The sequence below is a fragment of the Sceloporus occidentalis genome, unplaced genomic scaffold (assembly GCF_023333645.1).
Source record: "Sceloporus occidentalis isolate IW3139 unplaced genomic scaffold, rSceOcc1.0.p SCAF_370, whole genome shotgun sequence".
Taxonomy (NCBI): domain Eukaryota; kingdom Metazoa; phylum Chordata; class Lepidosauria; order Squamata; family Phrynosomatidae; genus Sceloporus; species Sceloporus occidentalis.
The window spans coordinates 252,680-278,775 of NW_028317350.1; the positions used below are offsets into that span (position 1 = coordinate 252,680).

The 26,096-nt window shown below is 41.9% G+C and overlaps 1 protein-coding gene across 1 annotated transcript; it reads right to left on the bottom strand.

Annotated features, from left to right (window-relative positions):
* On the bottom strand, positions 1-24,656 carry LOC149273522 (insulin receptor-related protein-like). The gene is made up of 22 exons (XM_089506208.1): positions 24,593-24,656; positions 19,380-19,928; positions 14,334-14,646; positions 13,963-14,105; positions 13,537-13,681; positions 12,823-13,037; positions 12,026-12,152; positions 11,408-11,646; positions 10,575-10,742; positions 9,166-9,358; positions 8,741-8,772; positions 7,014-7,292; positions 6,539-6,675; positions 6,282-6,447; positions 5,780-5,885; positions 4,751-4,821; positions 3,846-4,075; positions 3,446-3,556; positions 3,041-3,200; positions 2,225-2,354; positions 671-805; positions 1-340 (listed from the first exon to the last, which is right to left on the bottom strand). Exons 1-22 carry the CDS (start codon positions 24,654-24,656, stop codon positions 1-3), a joined length of 4,053 nt encoding a protein of 1,350 aa, XP_089362334.1.
* Between the last annotated feature and the right edge of the window lie 1,440 nt (positions 24,657-26,096).

The window sequence follows — 26,096 nt, forward strand, 5'->3', positions numbered from 1 at the left end:
TCAGTGCTTAGCATTCCCATTCATATGATAACAGTTCTTGTTTTTTACTGAATCTCTTTTGACTGCTATGCCATTCAAAGGTGGGTCTTTCTGCAGTTTGCTCAAGGGAGAAAAGTTGTTGAAAGGAGGAGAAGGAGACTGATCCAGGAGAAGTTTCTGGGACTGGTCAACCTCCGTGTCAGAAGCCTCAGAAGACTCCCTGTATTTGTGGTCCTGGCTGTAGTAAAAGGACACTTTCTTGAAAGTGGAGTTTAGGTCGTCTTTAATACTCTCTAGGATATGGATGAAGGACGGACGATGCTTGGGATTCTTCTGCCAGCACCAGGTCATCAGCTCATGCCTGGTGAAAGACAATCAAATACCGTATTGTAAGTAAAAGATAAACATTATTACCGATTCATCTAACGGGACGCAGGTACTTTCACCAATCATACACAAGACCAGAGCCTTCACAGCAATAGGCCTGCTGTCATCTTGGGGTATATCTCAACCAGCCTTTGGCTGCAATGCTAAATATAACATCTTACAACTAACCATAGCAGAGGAACCATCAGGGGTCGTGTATAAAGACCAGTTTCTAAGGAAAAAACCTAAAAACAGAGCATTCAATGTTTTGTCGGTTGGCGCCATTAGTATTTTGTCTTTGGGGAATGGCGCCTGGAATACTTACAGTCTGTCGGGACAGTTCTCCGGTTTTTCCAAGGTCCCGTTGTCTATCACGAAGTGAAGGACTTGCTCGTTGGCCAAACCTTGGTAAGGCTGCTCTGCCAAAGTGGCGATTTCCCACAAAACGACGCCAAACGACCTACACAGGTAGAGGAGAGTAAGCCAATACTTAAACTAACCACAACCAAGACATTTGCTTGTTACGGAAAATGAAACTGAATTGTTTTCCCTAATCATTACATTTTTTTAGTTCAATATCCTAACTAAACCTATGTGGCGGTTGTTTATAGATGAAATACGGTATGAGAGCAGCCACCTTTACTTCCTGTTCTGAGGATCTGTATGATTTTCCCTCTCTTTTTGTCAGAAGATGATTGGTTCTTAGGGACAGAAAAAGGGGATCGTTTAATAACATTTTTATGAACTATAAGGAAAACTATTTTTTTGTACACAGGTTTTATCTCAAAGTACATTTTTGGATTTCCCAAAAAGTAACAAATACAGAAAAGCTGAAGAGGAAAGTGGCGGCCATTAGTAACGTATTATTATTATCATTATTGAGATACAATCCGGAATATTTCAAGCAGTTTTGATTCAAGGTAAAAAATGTTATGTAATTACATATATTATTTCATACATTATGTAAGTGTGGAAAAACAAAAAATTGAAAATTGGAATTGTTCTTTGTAACTTGGCTGGGCATGAATGGTGTAATATCTCATGGCGGCGGGGGATTAGAATTCCAGACCTCAACGGTGGTGCGAACAGACCAGGATCGCAAGTGATTTAACCAATTTCAAACATCTAAATTGTCTGTTTGTCTCTCTCTCTAACATGATACTCTGAGAAACATAGAAATGCTGCCAGAGATGCCCAAAAAAGTCCACGTAGAAGCAGAACTACTTGGTTCCGGGCCCCACCAGTTTGGTTTTAACACTGCCCCTTGTTCTCTGAAAAGATTACAGGTGCCATATTGCCACTTAATGTATAAATGGAAGCACCATTTGATAACAGACAAAGTTAAATTGTTTTGGCAGTCAACCAACATTGCTGAGATCAACTCAAATACCAAGTTGACCATTTTTCATTTCATTTATCCAGTGTTGAGTTGCAGTGGTAAGCACGGTGAGTCTGCGGTTTAGAAACATTGAGTTGACTTGGCTGTCAAGTTAAAAATAAATGCACAGATCGGACCATATTCTGGAGGAAGTGGGCTGATCCAAATCCTGCCAAATTCTCAGAATATCAAACAGATGAGCAACCAGACTGCTGTAGATCCGAGCGGTAGAGTACGACAGCTCAATGTCAGACTCGATATTTCAAACTTGACATCACCTTGGCTTTCAGCAAATAAACAAGTTATCGTAAGAGTCTGGTTTTATCGAGTGCTGTTGAGTTACGTCAACTTGGACTCTAGAGCATAGAACGGTCTTACTTTTCCACATTCTTGCCTCTCTAACCTTTCAATATGAAATTGTATCTCTTCTGACTACATGCAGTTTTGTCCACCATCAGGTTCACTAAATGTCCTCAAATATTGCAAGAAGGAGGTACATACCAGACGTCAGAATGTGGAGTAAAGATTCCATCTTTTAAGGACTCTGGAGACATCCATCGCACCGGGAGAAGCGACTTGCCCCCTTTACGGTAATAGTCAGTCTCATAAATATCTCGAGTCATTCCAAAATCTAAGGGGAGGGCAACAAAAAAAACTGTATAAAGCATTTATAGTAATTAGCTATTGTAGCTGGTTTAAACTGCGGGGAGAAAGGGAGATGTGAGAGAGAAAGCCACATATAGCATGTATGTATGTATGTATGTACATGGCAGAACAGGAGAATTAAAGTTCTCCTGAGGTAATAATAATGATTTTATTACTGTGGCATTAAGAGTAAAGAATGTATTCTGGTGGCATCATAAGACTGAGTTAAAGGCGGTAGCAATTTGTGTTTTCCGAACATACATAAAGAAGCGCAAGTGCCCAGGACATGACACGGTTTATTAATACTTTGTAATTGTTGGAATTACAGGTCACCAAGACCGGGAAGAGCCTTTGCACATCTGGACCTTTCAGCAAGACCATTCATAATCATCTTTCAAAGGCATGCGCAAACAGTAAAAAAAGGATCTCTACATAGAGAACGTACCAACGAAATCAGAAGCCTTCACTAGGTAAGGCCATAATTAATTGTGATTATTTTGTGTAAAGCAATGTGTTTTAATGTCATATATAATGTCAATAGAAGCTGACTGACTGAGTAACATTGTCTTAATTTAGAATGTAAATACAGATTAATTGTAGCTCACGACCCTGGAATATATAAAAGTATACAGCTCATCAAATAACTCATTTGGCCCCGTGGCAGGAACTTACCTCCAATTTTTACGGTGAGGTCCTCGGACACCATGCAGTTACGGGCAGCCAAATCCCTATGCACAAATTTTTTGGCATTGAGATAGGCCATGCCGTCCGCTATCTCTCCTGCCATCTGTATCATCTGCTTCAGGGATGGCTGAGATCCTCTGTGGCTATTCTGTGGAACAGGAGAGAGAAAGTTTTAATACAAATCTTTTGGGTGGAATCTGGACCTATCCCCAAACAGTGTTTTTATATTACACCATTAAAGAAAATGTAGTCTAATAAATTATTTGTACCTTGACATTTACCAAGTACTTTTCATACACACATACTTTCCTGTATGGCTTTTGGGAGGCATTGGAAATCTTTTGGCCAGGCTCAAACATAAATGTTTTAGATAACGCACAAGATAGACAGTACCTCGTCTTCTGATCTCAAAGAACGTAGGTAGCTCTTCAGGTCCCCCCTGGTCATCAACTCCATGATCACTATAGCCGGCTGTCCTTGGGACACAACACCCAACAGGCGTACCTGTCAAGGAAACATGTATTGCATTGTCAGCAGCAGAGTATAAACCCATGACCCTTGACTTGGCCTATGGACAGAAACCAGGTCTCTCCATTGAAGTTAAGGTAAAATACTCTTCACGGTGTTCTGTCTGGCCAACTTATCTCTTCCGTCTGTCTCTTACCATGCACAGTAGATGCTACAGCAGGCTAACGATGACCAGACATGTAATAAAAATTCAACAAGAGATCCCTCACCTACAGCAATTAAGAAAATAATACAGATATTACACCCACAGGACGCCGTTACTTACCACATGATGACACAGAAAGGCTTTCATCACCGAGGCTTCACTGAGGAACTCTATCCGTTCTCTCATGCTAGCCAGCTCATTCACAGTCTTCAGAGCCACTTTGGTCACGGGTTCATTATTCACAATGTCCTTGGCCACCCCCTCGTAGACCATTCCAAAAGACCCCTGGCCAAGCTCTTTGATAATACTGATCTTCTCTCTGGGGAATTCCCATTCATCTGCCACGTACACTACAAACCACAAAGAAAGGCCTTCGTTATATCCCGCCTGGTTATGCCCATTATAAGATGCAACAAAAACACGGTCCTTTTTTCAGAAGTCATGGCATGAAAGTAGAGTTTTTAAGCTTCACCAGAATAAGTTCAGAAACCCGGGTCTCTAAGTCTGCTTCCTCCCTTTTTATTTTATAAAATGCTCCTTTGCTCAGTTGCTTCTTGTAAAAAGTCATCCATTAAACTGCAATTTTATGTTTCATAAAATGTATGTTTACATTTTTTTATTCCAAAAGTATAAACAGCAATGGGTCATTACGTATAAGTTAAACTGTAACTTTAAAAAGGAACAATAAATCTTTTTTTTTGTTTGTTTTATTTCCCAGGGTGCAGGGAGGGGGGGAATGATTTTTATTTTAGAAAACGATCATTTTTTTTGCACGAATTACCTGATCTATATGTTTGGGAGGTAGGAAACACCTCAACTTCCTAATAGTACTTTAGATTATGAAAGGCCAACCCCAGTGAGCTTCTCCGGCAAAGGCAGCTTGGTCGGCCCTGTATAATGTATAGGTAAATCAGTGAGTTTAAATCACAACTTCCCTGGGAGGGAGACCGCCGAGCCCACATGAGCTGGAAAGGAACTGGCATATCGGTAACGAAAAACTAAAGAAACCAAAACATCGTACTCACTGTCTGTAGCACTTAAATATTCCGGGTTAACAGAGGCATATAGTGTTCCACTGGGGTATCCATCGCTGTTTCTATAAAGAACAAGAGAATACACATTAACAACCAAGACTGTGTCAGTGGGAAATTTATATATATATACACATATATATATATACATACACACACACATATATATGTATCATTGGAAATTGTAACAGTTATTAAGAAAAATATGTAAACTCTGCCCCATAGCGTTTCTCCTAATCTCACTCTGCCTAGGATGTCGTACAAACAGGTCCACGATCTGTTTATCCAAAAGGGGACGGAGCTCCGACTCCGGCCACGGCCAGGCCGTACCAGTCTGCTCTGGGCAAACGGATTGCTTTTCGCTACATGTTCACTTGTATTTGCAGAAAACGAAAAATCCGATCCAAAAATAAACACGACTTTGTTTATTTTCATTTCTAAATAATGGTCGGTTTAGCAGTCTAAGTGAAGACGGATCCCGTACTGTCACGTAGACACTTTTGTCACACGGTTTGCAAGAAGTTATACAAAGTCACCGCAGAAGCATTACTCAGCCACGTGTATGAGAAGGTCGCCTGGGAATACTTGCCTAGTTTATCAAGGTTAATATTTACACGGAAAATATGTTACAGATGAGAATATCTGTACAGGAGAGCCGAGGGCAAACCAGGGAAAATATTGGGGTTTTCATTATATAATATAATATACACATTTGCACTGTTGGTGGAGAAGGGGGTAAAAAAACCAGAAAAAAAAAAAGGAAGATGGAAAGTGTCTGGATCAGCCTGAAAAAAGTCCCATAAGTGCTACAAAAATACAAAAGGCTCGGCTTAAAATTTCAGAAGAATATAAAGTTATTCAAACATTTCAGCTGGGAAATGCATCTTCATTAGGGTAAGGTCATTAAAACAAATGGACTAACAAGAATACATCAGCATGCAGCACTGGAGACCCTTGTCATTGTTTTTCCCCCGACTGCCCCTCTGCCCCATCGCCCAACTGTTGTAAAAAAAGTTAACTTACCCTTTCTTGTTGTAGAAGAAGATGAACACGGCCAGTAAGGCAATAATCAGAAGCAAGATTATGGGCATCACTTTGAGAAGCAGATAGAGGTCCTCTGATTGCTCCTCTGCATCGGAAAACAAAAGGACAGGATAGTCAACACGTTTTTAAAATATTTTTTACTTGTTTCAATAGATTGTTGACTAAGTAACTCAATATAGTAAAACTTATAGGCACTAGAGACAAAGAACGCAGAGCAGCTGTGCGACTTTTTGACGCGAGTCCTATTTTTGTTTCCGTCGGGGACCCAAGTCCCGGGGTAAGTTGAGTAAACAAGCTCTCAATGCAAGCTGAACTTAAGTCGTCAGAATCCCAGGTTAGAAAGGACCCAGAAAAGTTTTCCAAGTTGGTTCGTGCAAAGGAGTTTGAATTGAGCTAAAGATACAAATTACTGAAAGCTTTCATCTTGGTTCTTGGAGAGCAGTAATGTGAAGAGCAACGCACACATACAGATCGCACCCACCTGGCCCAGGGACGAAAAAAACAGTCGGAGTCCAAGATCCATTTCCAGATAAGGATGTGGCTCTGATTCGAGCGGAATAATTTCCAGGTTGCAGCAAAGTGAGATGGGCGCCCTTGTATTTTTGGAATCGTTGGCGGGAGACACAGACCACAGTTGAAGGTCCCTCCTGGCAAAAGAAAATCTGGTTAGTTTGATCCGTGGGTCATCATTCCTAGAAACAGGATGCCATGGCTGGGGGTTTAGGTAGCTCTTGTTACCTCATTGTCTCTTTTATACTTTATCTCGTATTTAAGTATCAGGCCGTTGGGTTTTGGAGGCTCTTCCCAATTCATCAAGATGGCGTTTTTCCCAATAGGTTTCCAGGTGATGTTACCAGCGATGTTATCTGCTTGTGCTGTTAGATGGATTAGATTAGATAAATAAGACGAAAAAAAGACAAATCATGGATCAATAATTTAGTTGTCTTTCATATTAACATTAAAATGGACTCCTTTTACTTATGACATAATTTCTTTCCTTGTGTTATATGTATGTATGTATGTATGTATGTATGTATGTAATATATATATATTTGGGGGTTGCTTGTCTATTTGTCCAATTGAGGTCAAGAATATTAAGAATTTTAAGGTCTTACCAAGTCTTTCCCTTCCTTATCATACACAAACTAAAAATCTAGTAAGAGATTGACAATGACCAATAGGAACAATATGGAATAGTATAGAATCCACGTACGATCTGGCATTGTTCTGGCATAGACGAAGGTGGCTGCGCTGCACCCAACGACATCGGCAGCGTGGTTACAAGCATGAATGTCGATGCGGTATTCGGTGAAGTGCTTCAGGCTGGATATTACCATCCGGTCCCGGAAGATTTTGTCCTTGTACGGCTTCATGTCTCCCAGCGTATTGTTGATGGTGTGGCCAACAGTCCCTTCTGGTATCGTGATGTTTCCAAGAACATCACTAGTCAACCCGGATACATCTCTTCTCCTCTTGGGAGATCTGTGATTGTAACAACACCGGTTAGTGGGTAATGCTGTGAACCTTATGGGAGAACATGGCGATCCAATTAAAGGGTCGCTGGATGACCACACAGAGCTCCTCTGACATCCTATAACTCACATTAACAAAGGGGCAGAACCCCAAACAATGGTAAAAATCATACGGGCATGTGACTGCACTAGCATGCAGAGATAGCCCCCCTCAAGTCCACAAACCAAAAACTTCAGTGTTCCACCTATCTATTATATATTTTCTTGCTATTATCAAGACATATAGATGTTTCAACTTGATCGGGTCTTTATAAAGAATATTCATGAAAAATGAGAAGGACAAACAAATCTCGATGGAGTTGTGTTTACTAACCATGCCTGGGAATTCTAAGAGGTCAGAATAGCTCTGTATGGTGCGTATTAATCACAGGCCATGCAGGGAGGCAGCATTTATCAGAAACTTAGTCTGCGAGGAATACGGCCGCGCAGAATGTTCATAAAGCATTCCGCGTGATCAGAATTAAGCTTGTGCAAAGCGATGCAGGGTACGTTCTGATGGTGGTCGAATACATGGTGGCGGCAACAAAATACAGGAGTTATACAAAAAAATTACAAAATTTCCAAATAATGTCATTTTAAATGAGTTTGGCTTTGGAAGTGAACCTTCAAATGTAGAACAGTTGAAGCATTTTCTCTAATAAAAAATATGCATTTTTTTTTGCTTAGAACCTAATGTCCTCGCTTCCAGCTTCTTGATTGGCTGTTCAGCTTTTAGTTTCTGGTTTTTGTTTTTTTTAAAACCACAGCGACTGCCCTAAAATCTTAAGAGAAATCTGGAAACAGAGGAGGTTCTATGTGTGCCCCTAATGCAAGGCTGCAAGGGATGTCTGAACATCCACATGTGAGGTCCAGGGGTGTATTCACTAAACAAGGAGTGTGAATTACGAAGGATCATCCATCGTGAACATCTCCTGCAGAAATGGCTGAGCTGGCCTTGAATAGTGTTAAGTACTCAAATGTCTGAGATGACACAACCCTTCCTGTAGGAGACGCTCACTGGAGTTAGCTTTTCAGGGCGATAAGATGTTTCTGCAAACATTTGGTGCACAAAGGATAGTAGTTACAGTTGGGAAGATTAGGAAATCATAAACACCAGAAGGTTTATTATTTTGGGGCTAGACGACAATCCTCAATATCCATGTTTCACAGGAGTTTGTGAACTTTGTAGTTTAACCCCCGATTCTTTGAGAGGTGAGAAATGTGTTTATAAAACATTTACAGAACGCTATTCCACTCAATAAACCACCAGCAGAGCAATAAAGCCAACAGACTAGCAAAGCGGCATACTGACATCCCCACCAGGGGGTGCACAAAGCCAAGTTAACCATTTCTGTAGTGGGGGGTAAGCAGAGCATGGATTGGCTCATCCACCACTGAAGGGGTTAACTTTTCTACACACTATCTCACCTCTTGTTGATTAATGTCACTTTCCAAGGAGGCCTATAAACAAACAAATGCAAAACATTACAGTGACCACACAGCTAGGGGACATTGCCACTTTGTGCCAACTTAGAATTTCCTGGAGGACATCACACAGAATATAAGGCGAGTCATGGCGACATCATGTGTAAGTGTTTCTCCTCGGATGTTACAGTGCTCATCCCTATTATCATGGGTGATTTCTTGGTCGGGATCAGGAATAAGGAGGAAGAAGTCGCAAGCCCCTTGTTGACCACTAAAGTCATCAGGCCGGCTCAGTTTTTGAGTTTCCAGCTGTGTCTGAGTCACCTGGAGTCCAACTTTTCACCCACCCGAGGACAGGCAGACGCTAATTGGTAGTCAACCAGTCTTGGGGTAAAGATCTTTGAGGATGGGTCACAAAGCATCACTTACCTTGGGATGAAGATTGTGTTCCGCAAAAAGTTTTCAAACTTCTTTTGGAAGGACCCCTCTTCCCCTTCCAGAAGCTGACCCCCATTTTTTTGGCATGGGCAGCATTTATCTTCAAAGTCCTGGTTTGCATCTTGATTGCTGTTGTCATCATTGTCGAACCTGGTGTCGGCAGTACTGGTGGGTAGCTTCAGACCTGAGAAGGAGAGATGGGTAAGAGTAAAAACTTCAGAAAATGCTTTCACGGTGCAGGAGGATGGTTACTCTGTCCCTTTTAGATATATTTGATGCCAATCAGGCGGTTTTTGTAGTCAGTCACACGAGACATGAACCAGAAGCTCCTGAAATGGACCCAGATGTTGTCCCCAGTCACAAAAACCTGTTTTGTTAATGTGGGACAGATAAAGCAGTCCACTTTAGGGTATACCGTGGGAGCAGCAATTTTAACTTCCTGTTCTCAGGTTCTGTAGGATTATTTCCCCCCAATTAAGTTATCTCTCTCCTGTTCAGTTTCCCGATTGTTGCTAATTGGTTCTGGCAGCTCATCTTCTCCGGGATAAACTAAGTATCTCCAAAACACTTACACTTATTAACAAATAAAAACCACAGGCTAGTCTGATTCAGTTATGGATAAAGTTGTGACGGTCGCAGGTCATCTTTAAATCACTGCAGCCAAGGGTGGTTCTCTGTAATGTGGGTATATACGGTAAATATTCTGTTGAATTCTGTTGAACTACTTTAATCATTCCACTAAGATTGCTATGTAACCGAGTGCGAGCCGTGCAGCTCGGAGGTTAATTTTGCTACATACTGTATGTAAGTAACACACCATTAATCATCAGGATTCTCAGATACATAAACTTCCTACGGCATCTGTTTCCATTTTAGCCCCGGCTTCTATTTTGTCAACACAAAGGGTTTGCCGTCACAGAGGTCACTGGGTTTCTTTGGCCTGATGCACACGTTCTCAGCTTCGTTTAAAGCGCACATGTATCAGCCACGCACAGGTTCAGGTGCGGAGAACGAATATCTATGCGAGTTTAAGGCTATAAGATGCTACACTAGAACCAGAGCGTGCCCCCTGCCAGGCTCCTAGTCCCCACACAAACCTAGCTCTAAGACCCACACACATCACACACCATACACTCACACACACATATACACAACTTGCAGAGGCACACACTCACTCTGAAATCATACAGTAAGACACACGCTATACACTTACATACATACTCATTCTAACACCACACGCTAGCATTTACCCACTCACTGTAGCACCATAATTTAACACCCACTCACGCTCACTAACAATTTTTCCATATACACAAAACCAAAGCTTTTTTTTTTTTCTTTCTTTCTTTCTTTCTTTCTAACTGTTCTGTGCATTAGACGGAGCTAGGTTCGTGGCCGACCTTTGGTGCAGTAATCGTTAATGTACAGCTCCTGATCTTCCATCATCTGTTGCCACAAAACTAGGTAATAGGTGATGTTTCCGTTGCGTTGAGTTGGTGGCTTCCAGCGGACAATTAGCTGCGATGAGGAATTTGACATTACAATGACATCCTGGGGGACAGTAGGTGCTACGACAAAGAATAGGAGACCAAGTGAGTTCATTTAAACATCTGTCACACCAAGACTTCCTATCTAGTACCGTCTTGCAAATACGACAAGAATTCTAAGATACAAAGTAGCTCAAATAAGCCTCAACGTTCCATTTTTATTCCAAGGTAGCAATTTTTTTTCCGTTTAATTAACTGACTTTTTTTTAATTAACTTTTAATTAATTGATCCAAGAAAAATCCTACCACCCTGTCCATCTGGATCTACATGCATATACAAAATAAAACTAAATGGCAATGAGAAAAAGTCAAATTAGTACATGAAGCAGTCCTCTACTACAATACGGGGGGATTAAGGTTGCCCCCATTTTATCTGTAGACTGTTTCTAGAACCCCAACGTTTGTATTCTGCCCCTAACTTTCATGATCATGATACACGTTTGTTTGGAAATATTAAACACAATCAAAATTAAGTTGTGAGCGTTGGATTGGTTAATCTACATCTGCTTACTGTCTGGCTGTCTAGGTCCTGTGTCCGCAAAGATTAAGCCAATGTGTTGTGGATTACAATCTGTGAGTTTTGGGTTATTAATGTTCCAGAATACATGCATCTGAAGGTTCCCTGGAGTTCTAAACGCTAACTCACTACTACTCATTTGATGCGCAACAAAGATTGTGCGTCTTACCTGCTGGCTTAGTTCGAATGTAAACCACATCGCTCTGGGCTCCATAATTCTGTCCATCTTCGGCCGTAGTCAACGTGATGGCGCGGACGTATATTGCATATTGCGTCCAAGGTTTCAGGTTTGTCAGGGAAACGCTCGGCTCTTGATCTTTGTTCAAAGGCAGCTCCACATCTAGCACGTTCCAGCTGTTGGCCCCGCAGGCATCTTGCCCCAGGTACTCGGTGATGTTCTGAAACGGCCTATCAAAAACGCAAAGCCCACATGGAGCTTAGAACTTAGAACAAAACACAGATTCTTAATGAAAGTAAGGTTATATAAGTTATCTGCTGATTCTAAAATGTGCCTACCTATTTTGAGGCACATATAGAGCTGGGGTTAGAGGATATACTAAATCAAATCAAGTCCTACAAAGAACTTCTTCTTGAATCACGGGGATCAGGGTGGAGAGTAGTGTGGTAGATAAGGGGTAACTTGTTGCTGGCTCTCTAGGGTAGCTATAATACTGATGTTATTGGAACATCTGGCTGGGCTAGCCCCCTAGCATGCCCCAGTACCCTATGACAATAGAAGTGCCAGTTTCTTCTGTGTCCTCTCCTGAAACATCTGAGAAGGACTTACGATTCTTTGTAGTAAACAATGAAGCTCAGCAGGTCCCTATAATCTGGAGGCTGATATCGCTCCCATCTCAGAACAATGCGATCAGATTCCGTGGTGTTGCTAACAAAATGGAGGGTATGGGTTTTACCTGCAACCGAAATGCAGAGGGTCATTAACAGCGATATTAAAAAAAAAAGTTTTGCCTTTGCCTTCAAATTTCATGCAAACAGGAACCGAGTCACACAAACCTAATCGAAATTCTATTATATATTGTTCTTAAACTGCAAATCTTTTTTTAATGGGCAAATTCTGTTGTGTTTGGCTTCACCATCTGCATTTCACAGGAAGTCCTCAACTTGATTCCTTCTTTTTTTCCTCTCTTTTCCCTTTTTTTCCCCCTCTCTCTCTCTCTCTCTCTCTCTCTTTCATTCAAGTTACACCATTTTGGGGAACCCATCTCCAAGATAAGTTATGGGTTTAACCATACACAAACCAATTCTAATTTCCCTAAACAAAACTTTCTAGAGATATTATGATATAAAAAAAAAAGTCCAATGTGTCTACTAAACTTTTCTTTTATACAGTAAAGTAAAGGACATCATCAATCGTAAATGTGGTTTTGCAAGCTTTGCATAATAACCCTTTCCTTAGACACAAACTAATCACAGCTACTATCGCTTTCACTCACATATACGATAATATACGATAATGCCTACTCTGCTATAGAAACCTTTAATGAACCCTTAGAGGAAATACTACCAACTATTGAAGGTCGGAGGCCTGCAAGAAATAAAAAGAAAATGCAACAACTGACTCACAGGAAGCCCGGTCTCCGTTGGTACGAGGGTTGATATCAGCTTTGTTCTGTCGCCCTTTCGTGCCGGTTATTTCTTCTATGTGGTTGATCTCAGAGAGACAGAGCTTGGGGTTGAAAGCGAAGTAGAGTTTTCCGACGGGAATGGATAGGTTCTCTCGACTTGGCTCCCACAGCTGCTGAAGGTTCTGATTGTCCAACACATACAATGTGTAGTTCCTGAGCAGACACATTAAGAACATTGTAAAGAACATCGAAGGAACCCTCTGGACTTCAAGAATACCTGGCCTTTTTATCTTTATCCAGGGCAGAATGAACTGCTCAGGTATCCGTAGGCACAAGAATTCTGGAGCCCATCTACACACTAAAAAGGGAATCATTTCATTTTTGGGGGGTATATAGCTTTGGCTTTGGTCTTTCTGGCAAATAGTTAACTATCTGTTCCAACATAATTTTATAACAAAGATGGCTCCCGCATTACTCTCCATGTTTTGGGCTCCTAATTCGAACAAATTATGCTGACCAGCCAATGGTCTCTCAAATTATTGAACATAGAATGCGAGGAATAGTGGAACATACGGCCATAGTTTACCCCCAACGTGGAATCTATCAAAACCCTTCCAAGGTAGAGGATGGACAGGACACAGAGAGGTTATAAAATGTCCGCCCTCCTTCGTATTGTTTGTTGCACCCTGTATACAGTGAGGACTGGACTTACCCATCCACCATGGAATCTCCCCGTATAAGCTTCAGGTTTTTAAAAAACGACAAAGACACGAGAGCGAAGGAGTGCTTGATTTTCAGGAAGCCGGTGATGGTCTCTATTAATCCAAGGCTTTCCTGCAGCTCAGCATCTATGTTTACTAGAAACAAACAGAGTAATTCATCAATTAAAAGGGGGGGGGGGGTACATATCCATGTTAACCCAAGAGAAAATATAGCCTTTAATTGATGTTCATACCTTTAATTGGGCCACATAGGAAGAGATGTAAAGTTATGGGACCTCAGACATCTCTTCTTCAAATGGAAGAACAGACCCCTGGGTAGTCTTGACAGTTTGACCAAACTAGCCCACCCAATGCTAAAATATGAAGACTCCCAATCTGACTACTCATATGCAGACATAATTCATGTGAATACTCACTGCCTTTGCGAATGTTGAGGATTAAACTGCCTTCGATGTAAGTACATCCGGTGAGCTCCTTCGCTGTCTGTATGGAGTCAATGGGCTTTATCCCAACCTTGCACACCTTCGGACACAATCCCTCACACTTATGGCAAACGATGCTGGAAGACAAAAGTGAATTTACTAAAGAAAAAATGGAGCCCGTCCCAAAGTTTATTCCTTAAAACACGTTAAAAAGCAAAACTTCACGCCGAGCTTGGAACGCAAAGAGATTCTAATTAGAATTTCACTACAATCTTATACAAAAGCCAGATGTATGGCGGATCTCCCCGTGTACTTTGATAAACCTATTGAGAGCCACGTTAACAAGACTATTAACAACCACCTACCTGCTTTCATTCCTGGTGTATCCTGACGGACACTCTGATTGACAGCGGTTCTTGTAGATCACAAACTTGGAAGACTCCCGAGCGTTCTCGGACACCTTGCGCAGGCTGGCGCAGTACTCGGTGGTAACGCAGCGCCACCCTGCGTACTCGTAGGTTTCGGGCGGACAGGAGGGCAAGCACTGACCGTTGAAGTAAAAGTTTAGACAGGCCACGCATGCACGGTTGTCTCCCTGTCTGCTGCAACCTCCTAGGCACTCACGATGACAACATCCACCGTTTCTGGTGCAGGCGATATTCGTTGGGCAGTCACAAACTACAAAAATCATTAAATAAAAACCATTAAAGAATGAGGAAACAACTTTGGAAGTTGGAAACAACTTTACCCAATTTTATTTTTGCTGGAATATGTGGAGAAAGCATGAGGTTTTTAGCCAAGAGACAATACATGGGTTATAAGAGGGACGATTAGGACACAGTCCTAATCAACAACGAGAAGCAGAAACGCTGGATTGAAACTAGTAATAACAACCACAGAAGAATGAAAGCCAGAAAGATTTCCGTATGGAGCAGGAGAAGCCGGCGTGGTCTTACAGGCTAAGTCAATTTTAGGAACTGTAGGATTTTTCTGTATCCCCTGAACTCCGTTCTCAATGTCTAATAGACACAATGTCACCCACGTCTTGTTGCAGAAGACGGTAGACAGAGTCCACAAATCATTGAAGAAGAACCACTGAGCCGGGACATTTTATTATAATAATTATTGGTGTCCGAGAGCAGTTTAAAGTTCCAAAGAAAAGAGGTTTTTGTTGAATGTAATGAAATAAGGTACACGAGGTTCAGAGCGACCTTAGCAGAAGAGGTAGTGGAAAACAAACTATTTGAACTGGAGTTGGAGACCAAAAATGTTATATGAACTGAAGCTCCTGGCGCTCAAGCTACGGCACAGAAGAGAATACCACGTGGCCATCGACTGGTATAACAACTCTGGCTTAATGGGGACTCGAGTTTTTCATTCCGAATTAGCGGCTAATCTCCAACATTCTTTATCTGCCTTGGCTTAATACAAGCTAAATTATCCACACGGTGTTAGCATGAATCGTGGCGCCGTCCACTAATACGCAGAGATATTTAACCATAGAATTTATACATTCTGCTAAATTGACCGCCGGCTGTGGAGTAAACGTCGCTTTGCTTTGAACTAAAGGTGCGAGCGGATTTTAATTAGCCGAGAGCTCGCATAACGATGTTTAAACATTGACACAAGGTGAGCAAACGAAAGCGCAGGAGCAAGCGCCAAAACCGCTCAGATACATCGAGGTTGTGGACATTAGATTCCTCGGTGTCCAGGAAAACATCACAAGCTGCAAGGGGGGGGGGGCATTGAGCGAGGAGTCATGGCACCCGGGATGCCAGGAACTCGAGTCATCCGCCGTGCAGCCGTGGCATAGACACGGCGCTGAGCCTTAAGGGAACAGACGTTCCTCCTCGTGTTTACAAGCCAAACAATCCAAGTAAAAGGGCGTCCCGGGGCTGAAGACGCCCAGCCGTCAAGACCCCACGTTTGGCAATTGTGATGCAGGACATCGGTGCTGGTTTTGTTGTGATTTAAAACATACTTTCTTGTAAAACCCGTTTTAAGAGCTGAATGTGCAGATTAGGACGCTAATCCGGGTGACCTGTGACCTACATGTTTTGGGGGGGGGTTTTGGACAGGAGTATCAGATAAAGCATATTTCACGTGTGCCGGAACGTTATACATTATATCAGTACTGCTACAAAAAGTTCACAAAACGGTACCAAGTCTCAAATCTTCTAAAACGGTTAAAACATAGAAATGAAACCTAAATAACTGTGAATTACATTGTAATTTGGGGGAAAAACGGACGCAATCCATGCTGGGCATCGATGCTAAAATATTTTCAATTTGGTAATTAATTAACACTGATAAAAAGTATGATTGGGGTAAGATTGCCTTTGCACGTTCTGAACAGGAAGCTGCATTTAAACAATATTGGAAGTGCCTCGTGCAGTAGCAAATTGCTAAAGGGGGTAAATACACATACAGATTAGATTAGTTACTGCTAGAGAAGGGGAGGTCTGGGGGGAAAATGGGGAAAAAAAATTAAAACAAAATGGCATGTGGAATATCTTCTTTATGACACAGCATTCAAACTATATTACATGAAGACCTTTATGAAAGATGAACAAATGATGCCAGTTACTTCACTTTTTAATTTGCAATCGGTGCTAAGGAGCAGATCTGATTGGGCGATTGTGATCACTTTCCCCGTCCAATCCATGGAGGAGGATTAGAGGAGATCTTGGTTTTTTTCCGTTGATGGTGTCTTTGTTTATTTTGTTGCATTTGAGGTAAGGGGGGGGGGGGTTTACCGGTTCTAATGTAGAGTTAAAATATTCTTAACATATACAGACCTTGTTCAATTTTTTTCTGAAAATATCAGTTTTCTTGCTATCGAGAAATATATTATAGCTGACAAGAAATGCTCCTGGTGCTATCTATACACAACCCCCCCCCAGCACGTGATCTGGCCCTGCAAAATGCATAGATCCAAGGTGATTACACTATGCATTTTGCAGGGCCGACTAGATCCTCGGTGCAAAAAAAATAACTCACAGGGGGTTGGCAATAAGAATGCATTTCAGGCCATGGAATGTTTCTCACAGTTTAGTAAATAAATCGCAACAAAGAGGGGATTTTTGTATTAAAAACAAAATAAATAAAAAAATAGCTTTAATTGTTAATGTTCAAACTAAGAGCATGGGGGCCGCTGGCGGCCATGGTTTAAGGATTTGACAGCCGTCTTCGGCCATACGGTGCAGACAGAATTCCGCTCTCCCTGATCTTCTTCAGACTGGGATTAAATTTTAATTTACCTCGTTGGAAGGCTGAAGGTCGTTCTTCTAACTAATGCTCGCAACCACCATGATTACGTGCCTAATACCATGGAAATGAGGCAGGAGAAGGGCCTGGAGACCTTTCTTGGAGACATTAAAATAAAATAATCGTCACATGGGCAAGGGGGGTTATTTACTTGTGACCGGAGAATTGGCTGTGAGTAAAAGGGTTAACGAGCAAATCACATATGCTGAGAACGTAACATAACATATACTGTATGTAACATACAATGACACTTTACTATAAGTACAGAGAACACACAATTAAATACTGCTGTTTTGTACTAAACAATGCATAAAGAATATATATTATCATTTAATTACCCTGGAAATACAAAATCTGCTCGAGTCCTATCCTTATCAAGTCCTTAACTATCAAGGGTTAAATAATCACACTAAAATAAATAAATAAAGAATTTGTACAATTGTACAACTTCCACTGTAAAATATTTTCGTATTATTTATTAAAACGTTGTTGTGTATCGTGGTAGATCTGCTACATTGTAGCAAGTTTTACAAACCGGCAAGAGCCCAGAGGCCGGAAAAGCCCTGACTTATGAGCTCCTCTCGTCTAAACCAACCATATAAGCCAAAGTTTTATTTGCACCTTTAAAAAAAAAAAAAAAAAAAAAGTAAAGGAAGCAGATAAAAGAAGAGCGACTATACACCTTAAAGACACACACCGCTTAAAAACAGGCATATAAAAAAAAAAAGGGGACCATGCAAGTGTTTAGCGTTTCGACTGGGGATATCCAAAAACGATCTGATTATTTATTATTATTTATTTATTATTTATTAGAAATAAAACTGTTTGCTAATAAAATACTATAGAAATAAAATGCTAAATATATTTTGTCTTTTTTGTTTGTTTTTTTTGGCATAATTTAAAAATATAAATAAATAAATGACACGTAAATCTGTAAAAGCCTTTAAGATGGTCCTTTTAGCATCACTCCATGTAAGCTTCGTGGGCACCTACGTTACACGTGCTGGGTACTTAGGTTTAGGGAAGGTGCATTTGGCGGACGGACAGAAGATGTCGCAAGTTTTAATGTAGTGTTTCTATTGTAAACTCAGAGCAAGTATGAGATGTGCGAGGGACACCAGCCAGGCCCTCCATGAAAACAACATGCGATTAATTACATGGAAACCTGAAGTTTATGTGGTCGGCTGCTCCATCTGTATCAGTATCACATAAAACACTAGTTGTAGCAGGGATTGGGTAGGGGCCGTGTGAAGACCCAAAGTGGGATGGGGACAATGGACTGTAGACCTCTTGGCTACAGGTCACGCGCCTCCTCTTCTTACCGTTTCTTAAACCGAGCAACTCAGTGCTGTCCCTTTAAAATGCTGACCATTGGAATTCTCTGTATCAAGTCTGGATATGGCTATAAATTACACGAGGTATGTGCTTTCCTGCTATAAGCACAGCCTGGGAATTCTGCCAAGTCCGTAACCCGTCTAGTTACCATATTGAGATAAAAATTAGGTTTCTCTTTCCATTTTCGTCATGTCAATGAAACGGCTTTCGCAAACCGCGATCAAGCCAGCCTTAAAGAGTGACTGGCGTTGCAGAGGCGGCAGGCTGACACGACATCGCTATTTACCATTGGACTTTCAGCGAGATGTGGCTTGTTTACTGCAAACAGAGGCCTGCATATGGCTCCTGTCTTGTAAACATGCGCCTGGAACATGGGCCGGCTGCCGCGATACATTGACAGCTAAAGAATTCCTTGCATAATTTCCTTTTCTCTCCAACAGCTGTAAGGGGCCCTGAGGGACAGATATTTAGCAATCTGAATGGCCTAGAACAGAGGTTACCGGCAGATCAGACTCAAACCTTAATCAGTCGTCGGTCTCGTCTTAGATTCAGGAGCCGTATGTCTATCCCATGCATGTTTAATACCCTCACTGTATTACCCTGTACCACTTCTGCTGGAAAGCAGTTCCACTTTTAAACCTCTGACCCTAGTTTTAGGTTATAGCCTCTTCTTCTAACACTTCTCCACCATAAAAACTTTCCCCCTTTGTTAAATCCCTTTAAGTACTTAAACGCTTCTACATCATAAACCCCACGTGAAGACAGCATAACACAAATTACCAACAGAGCCATAGCACAGGTTCTCTAACCTTTCTGGCAGTTACTGGAAGTCCAGCAACGAGGCTCGGTGACACCGTTTATATGCGTCTTTACGCAGGACTCTTCCATATCCAGAATCCCAGGACAGACGTCGGCACATTCTTCTACCGGCTTGTTCCCCACGATGTAATGGCTTTCTACGGAATCCGAGAGCAGCGCCCAGTCAATGGTGTAGATGTGACAAAGCTCTTGATTGCGTTCAATGCGAACCACCCCGCGGAGGATGTTGGTGAGGCTGTGAAGACCCACGTCTCGCAAGTTTGGCATCTCGTAGATCACCAGAGAGTAATGGAAGAAGAGGTCCGTGCCCCGGATGACAGACAGGTTGGGGAAGAGCTCTCGTAGACTTTCCAAGCCGTAGACGCGGAACAAGAGGAGGTACTCTGTGATCATGGTCAGGCGGGGGAAGCTGAGGCCTCGGAAATCCTCCGGCTTGGTGCTGAACATGAGCAGAATCTGCAAGTTGCCTTGGATAACGGTGCAATTTTCCAGCTTCTGGAACTGTGAAACATCGTTGCGGATGTCCATGCTGCCACAAACTAAGGGGGGGGAAAGAAAAATCGTTATGAAGCCACAAAACTTTCATTACCAAATCTCCATTTGTATCTTTATCCTCAGACGATGTACAAAGAAACAAAATCACTTGCGCTGTACCACACCTTGTTGTGAAACCCAGAAAGACACTGTTGCAGTCATTTTTTGTAGTCATAATAAAAAGAGACAAAATGTAACATACAAGCGAATGGTGTGTAACTGTTCCGATTCCATACACACACACATACACATACACATATAAATATATAATATAAAACTTGAATTTATTGCAAAAGAATAAAAATTGTTAAATAAAAAGTTGTGCAATCTCTATATTTACATAGAGGGGGGCCGTCACACACACACTGTACGGATCTGCCCCTCATTTACAACATGGCCATGCAGTGCAGTTGTTCATTTGCATACGAGGCCATGTAGTGATGTCATAAATAAAAGAGAGAGAGCGGCCAAATTAAAAACCCATTTGCTCGTCACCTATACGTTGGCACGCGATCCAATAGCACAGCGTGTAGGTTACCTTATGTGATCTACACTCTCTCTGTTTTAAGTTTGTTCTTTACACCCTGCGCATCTCAAAAGGAGAAACGAATAAGGAGAACGAGGCCTCGCCATATGCCTATCCCGCTTACTGTATTAACCTCTACCAATTCTGCATGGAACCAATTATCTACCACCCTCTCTTACATTACCCTTCACAATATCATTCTTTCCTATACTTTGTTTAACCCTTTTATGAATTGAAATGTTTAATCAGAATATTTACATGCCGAGATGATTGAGATAACTGCGTTAGCCGCCACCTCCGCGTTGTAATGGCTTCTAGATAACGACATGCAAGCGTAAATCGACAGGTTAATGTAACTTTCTATACATTCATTGGCACACCGCAGAGATCAGATTACCTGGATTTTTACAATCCGTACGGGTCATGTTTACATACTTTATGTACAAAAACAATGTATTTATCCCCAAAACAGTTAAAGTACAAAGTATCAGAAACCACCAAAGCAAGTTTACAGTAAACAGTGAGGCTATACCTGCCGTGTACCCCGCCAATAAACCGAGTGGAATTCAGAGGAGGAGGAAGCAAGAAAGCTTGAAAATTACGCATTAGTTCATTTATACATAGAACATAAATTTGCCGGCAGATCGGCCCCATTCACCCCGTCTAGCCGCCCATACTTCCTGCTGGAAAGAACCTTAATCAGCCGTTGGTCTCGTCTTAGATTCAGGAGCCGTATGCCTGTCCCACACATGTTTATTACCCTCGCTGCATTACCCCCTACCACTTTTCTTTACATTATATCTAAGCCTTTCTCTAGTTTTACATTATGGCCTCTTGTTCTAACATTTCTGCTCCTTTGAAATAAACCATTTGTCTATAACAGTAATGGAATCGTAATGGAGCTCTTTGGGGCCATTTTTTTCCGGGACCCGTTTAAAGTGCTGCCCCCTGCAGTATGTGGGATGAATAAACTCCCAGGTCTGGTAACATGTTTAGTTATACATCCCTTTTACTGCAGAGGGCAGCACTTTTACCTGTGCCGCTGAGCATAATGTGAAAAGTGTAATGACCAATGGGGGGTTTTTTTTCCCCTTTAGTAAGCTGTAGGCTCCTTTGGTCAGGGCCCCTATTATAGTATAAAACTATAGGCTCCATGGAGATCGGTCCCCTGTAAGCTCCTGGATTTTATCATTGGCCTGAACACCACGACTCAATTCTGACAGCAGGTTGTAACCTCCTTAACTAGAACACTACTTTATAAAGTCATTCTGAAACTAGACTGTAAGCTCCTTTGGATAGCTTTCCAACCATACCATGATTATTAGCTCCTTCTGGCAGGATGTTCAGTAATATTGATTATATGGAAATCCCTCAAATACTGATTCGTCTACATCCTACCCGCACCTTACACCCTCTGAGCGTAACGATAACCAATTGCTTTGGGTAAATAGAGTCCTGAAACAAATGTTCAGAACGCTCATTACTACCAGTCACATTGTTACTTAGTATGTACAGTAAACAGGCTCCCTGCATTAGAAGGTCACGTCACCACACTTCTAAACATGTGCATTCATACACATGGCTGGGGAAAAAATGTATCCGAGGGGGTAAAGTGAATAAAGGGTAAAGTGCCCGCAGGACACATCATAGGAAGTAAGTTTTTTCTGCAGAAAACATTATTATTCAATATATGGATGTGTGTACCCAAGGCTGGCATGGACCAGATGGCTCCATAAAGTTAAAAAACCCAAGGAACTTGGCGGCCCACTGGCAGGAGACACCTGGGCTGCCATGGGGCAACTAAGCCGCATCCGCAAGGGAATTAAAGTGTGTTTTTGCTATCTACCACCAAATTTCACCTAAATTATTTCCTAGATGTTGGTTGTGGTGACCAAACCATTGACCAGCATCCCACCACATGGTAGATATCAGATCTTGGTTTAGTTTAGAGTACATCTAGTTGAAACCATCTGACGACTCCATCTCTTACCCCGGGCAAACACCTACTACCCAATCCCAGTAGCATAATCCTGTCTCATTGTATCCCTTCAGAACCACCAGTTGGGTTAATTTCTGGTGGCTTGAATCCCTTGGCTCCCTGAACGACTCCTTATTTTCCTCCTCCAAAGAAGTCAAGTGCCTAAGGACACTCTACAAACCAGGAAGGCCTTCATACATACCAACAGTCCTGAAAAAACATATGGCTAATCAATTTATACTTCTATAATATCGCACCCTGAATTCCATGAATGTGATACAAAGTCTGATACAGAATGGAATCTCGATGCACTTTTAACAGATGGCAACTAACATCAAAGCTCTGGCTACTAAACAACGAGGCTGCTCTGTACAGGCTGCCAGCCGACCAAACATATGTGGCTCTAAAGCCAACGGACCTTGAATGCCTTACTGTAAAGCTGGAGGCCTTTTAAACTACCTGAACCAGCCAACCTTGGCAATTTTCTCGGAAAACCCTTAAGGAAAATAAAGCAATTAAAAAAAAAAAAAAAAAACTTTTACAAATATGGGAAAAATCCAAACAATCCCTTAACAAAAGATGCGCGATCAAGTGTTGGATCAAGTCATGCAAACAGGCGCAAGGAATTCCCTGTGTCCATCGGGACCGAAAAATAAAGAGATTCCCCGCAGAAGAGACAAAACAATACGACAGGCAACCCATGCGACACGCAACCCATCACAGCGACCTTAAAGGCATACTCCGTTTTAACGGCAGGGCTCAGTTTCTATGTCAACAGCCTATCAGAGACTGCTTTTGTGCCACATGGCATCAATCAAGTGTTCCCAGCAAAAACAAAAAGTAAATGAAGAATGGAGTTATATTTTGAAATGATTAAATAATTATTTCCTGGAAGCGTTTGGATATTCAACAGTACTGGGAATGATGTATGGAATGAAGTATTTAGTAAGCCATCACTCGCTTCTTCCCAGCGGGCTCTATTTTAATTCTACACGTTTTGGCAGGTTGGTGCCCCTGGATGGTGGGGTTCGACAGACCCAGGCAAAAGTGTAGGGGAAGACTATCTCACATCAGACTGGTTTCCTGGCATAATTTGGACCCTTTGGGTGCCAGGCTTGAGTGCAAAGCTTTCCAGCTCATCTCTGGCAATCAGGGGGTTAAACAGACATACTCGGCCATGCAGCCGGCTGTCGGCAGGTACACGCTGCATGCCCGTCACTAAGCGTGTTTGACGATGCCAGCAAGGAGTGATGCGTTTCATACGGTAACCGGTAATATTTAAATCTGCTGTTCCACTTCCTCGTCTGAATCTTACACTTGTAACTAAATTCTGCATTAGAAACATCATTCTTAGTCCTGCTGAATAACCAAAGCCTTCCCAGAAATAATTCTTTAATCATGTCAAATTTTGTCTCATTCATCATTTTTATTGGGATCACTTATCATGCGACACAGAAGCAAGCATGGAAAAGCTTCTTTGAATTGTGAGGTTTTTTTTAAACCTCCAAGGAAAGAATAAAATGACAGATCTGATTACGTTTGTTGAACCCACTAGAATGCAATTAATGTTTAAGTGGAACAGCAGCTTTAACAAGAAGTTCAAAGCTCGTCCACAGATCAGACCCACCGATCAGACCCACCGATCAGACCCACCGATCAGACCCACAAACACCGCTGGTTCCTTCCATCCTTCTTCAAGAAGTTTGTGGCGGATTTCAAAACGTCCTTCGCTTTCTAGCATAGTATGAGTACATCTCTGCTTAATTAGCCTGTGACACCTCTGCTGGAAGTCAGTTCCCTGCAATGCCAATATATGCAGCAAGAATAGAAACATTTAAAAATATCCATCACTACAAATTGAATCGCCTTATTTCCGTACTTCACTTTTTCCAAGACTTAAGTAATGAATGATAATGAGCTTCTTCCAACATGCCAAGCCATTAAATGACAACATATCCATTCCAGCTCCAGACTTCGATTCTCATGATCCTCAGCCACTTCAACGCATCCAAATCATCTATTCTGTACATAACCGCTAACCGTATGAGCTTCCAATTAATGGCATTACATTGTATCTGTATAATCTCTGCATCGTTTGACATACAAAGAGAAAATAACCCTCCAACCCCTTCCCAGGTAGATATAATGAAATGAGTGGCACTTACAGTCCGCTGCCTCCCCGCTTGCTGCGAACATGGCAATGACCATCAGTGCCTGCATTAAGCCCATGATGCAAAAGGGGGCCGCTGTCCTCGTGTCTCAAATGACCCCCAACTTGCAAAAAAGATGATGATACTTCAATAAGAAACAGCTAAACAGAGACTCAGCTTCACCGGAGGGCCAATAACACAGGTCTGGGGGCCACTGGATACATTGTCATCAGGAAAGACTGCATGCACCAGATTCAGGCAGGTAAGCAAATGCTGTCTGGCAGGTCATAGACTGCTGCAGTGTGAGCGGAGGTGATCAGTAACTGCCTACACACCTGTGTGCAAGGGGCAAGGCTTTCTCTGGATCTGCCCCATTCACACAGCAGGTAGGGTGCATGCACAGCACTGATAGGCTAACGCCGTCTCCGTGGGACATCCTCCACGTCCTGCAAAAGCACACATTAATACATACATTATTTAGGGCACTTCTAAAGATTGGCCCCGTCATGGCCACTGTGGCCATGATTACAAATAAAATAAAAAGTATAAATATATATAATAGAAATGTATATGTACATATATATATATATGTGTGTGTATGTATATATATATATATATAAAATTATAAATGGCTTCTTATAGATTATAGATATTCTTTCACCAAAAATACACCCCCCAAGTGTTTAAAGGGTTAATTAAAAAATATATTGGTTTTCTGTATGTTCTGGAGTTTCATCATTAGACAGGCACGGGGGTTACGTATAAAAAGTGTTTTAAAAAGTGGTCTTATCACCATAGAAACCAGCTGGAACATTCGAATGGTTGCTATGGTGATAAGACCTTGCACCGGAATAATTGGGGGGGGGGTTAAGTTTAAAAAGCCGCTCCAATCATCATATGCACTTTAACGCGTGTGATAGCTGACAAGTGCCTTTAATGTTGGTGGTGTTCCCCTTGCAGGAGGGGTTTCTGCCGAATGCCCCCAGCTATGTTCCATTTGGACGAAAACATCTCCCTGTCCGTGATTTACTTTCTGCGTTTCAGCTCCAGGGCTGGCTCCGAGATCTCTGCCAATGGGGGTCTATTCAGACCCCTGTGCACTTGAGTGGCAACCGTTCCCATTGATTGGCTTCAAACAGCCAATCAGTGGCAAGAATCGTTGGACCATATAGGGGAGGTCAACTTAGGGTCATTTGGACTTGGTATCCTGTATGTCCCAGAAGTGCATCAAGATCCTAGTGAAAGGGAGATGAACCCCAAGTGAATTCCTCTGGAGAAATGCTAGGAAAAGATGTCATTATCTAAAACTACAGGGTCAGAGGATTAGATGCAAGTAAAGGAAGTTTTACTTTACTGAGTGGGTGGTAGATAAGTGAAACAGCTTCCCAGCAGAAGTGGTAGAGGGTAATATAGTGAGGGAATGTAAACATGCGTGGGATAGACATACGGCTCCTAAATCTAAGGCGAGACCTACAACTGATGGGGCCGATCTGCAGGCGGGTTCTATGTTTCTATGAAC

Bases quoted from the DNA above. Each gene is read 5' to 3' on its own strand.
- LOC149273522 (XM_089506208.1), bottom strand. From the start codon at position 24,656: ATGGGCTTAATGCAGGCACTGATGGTCATTGCCATGTTCGCAGCAAGC. The intron at 14,647-19,379 runs GTTAGAGAACCT...TGATTTTTGTAG, and splicing joins TTCCAGTAACTGCCAGAAAG to TTTGTGACTGCCCAACGAAT. The intron at 806-2,224 runs GTATGTACCTCC...CTACCTGTGTAG, and splicing joins ACTCCACATTCTGACGTCTG to GTCGTTTGGCGTCGTTTTGT.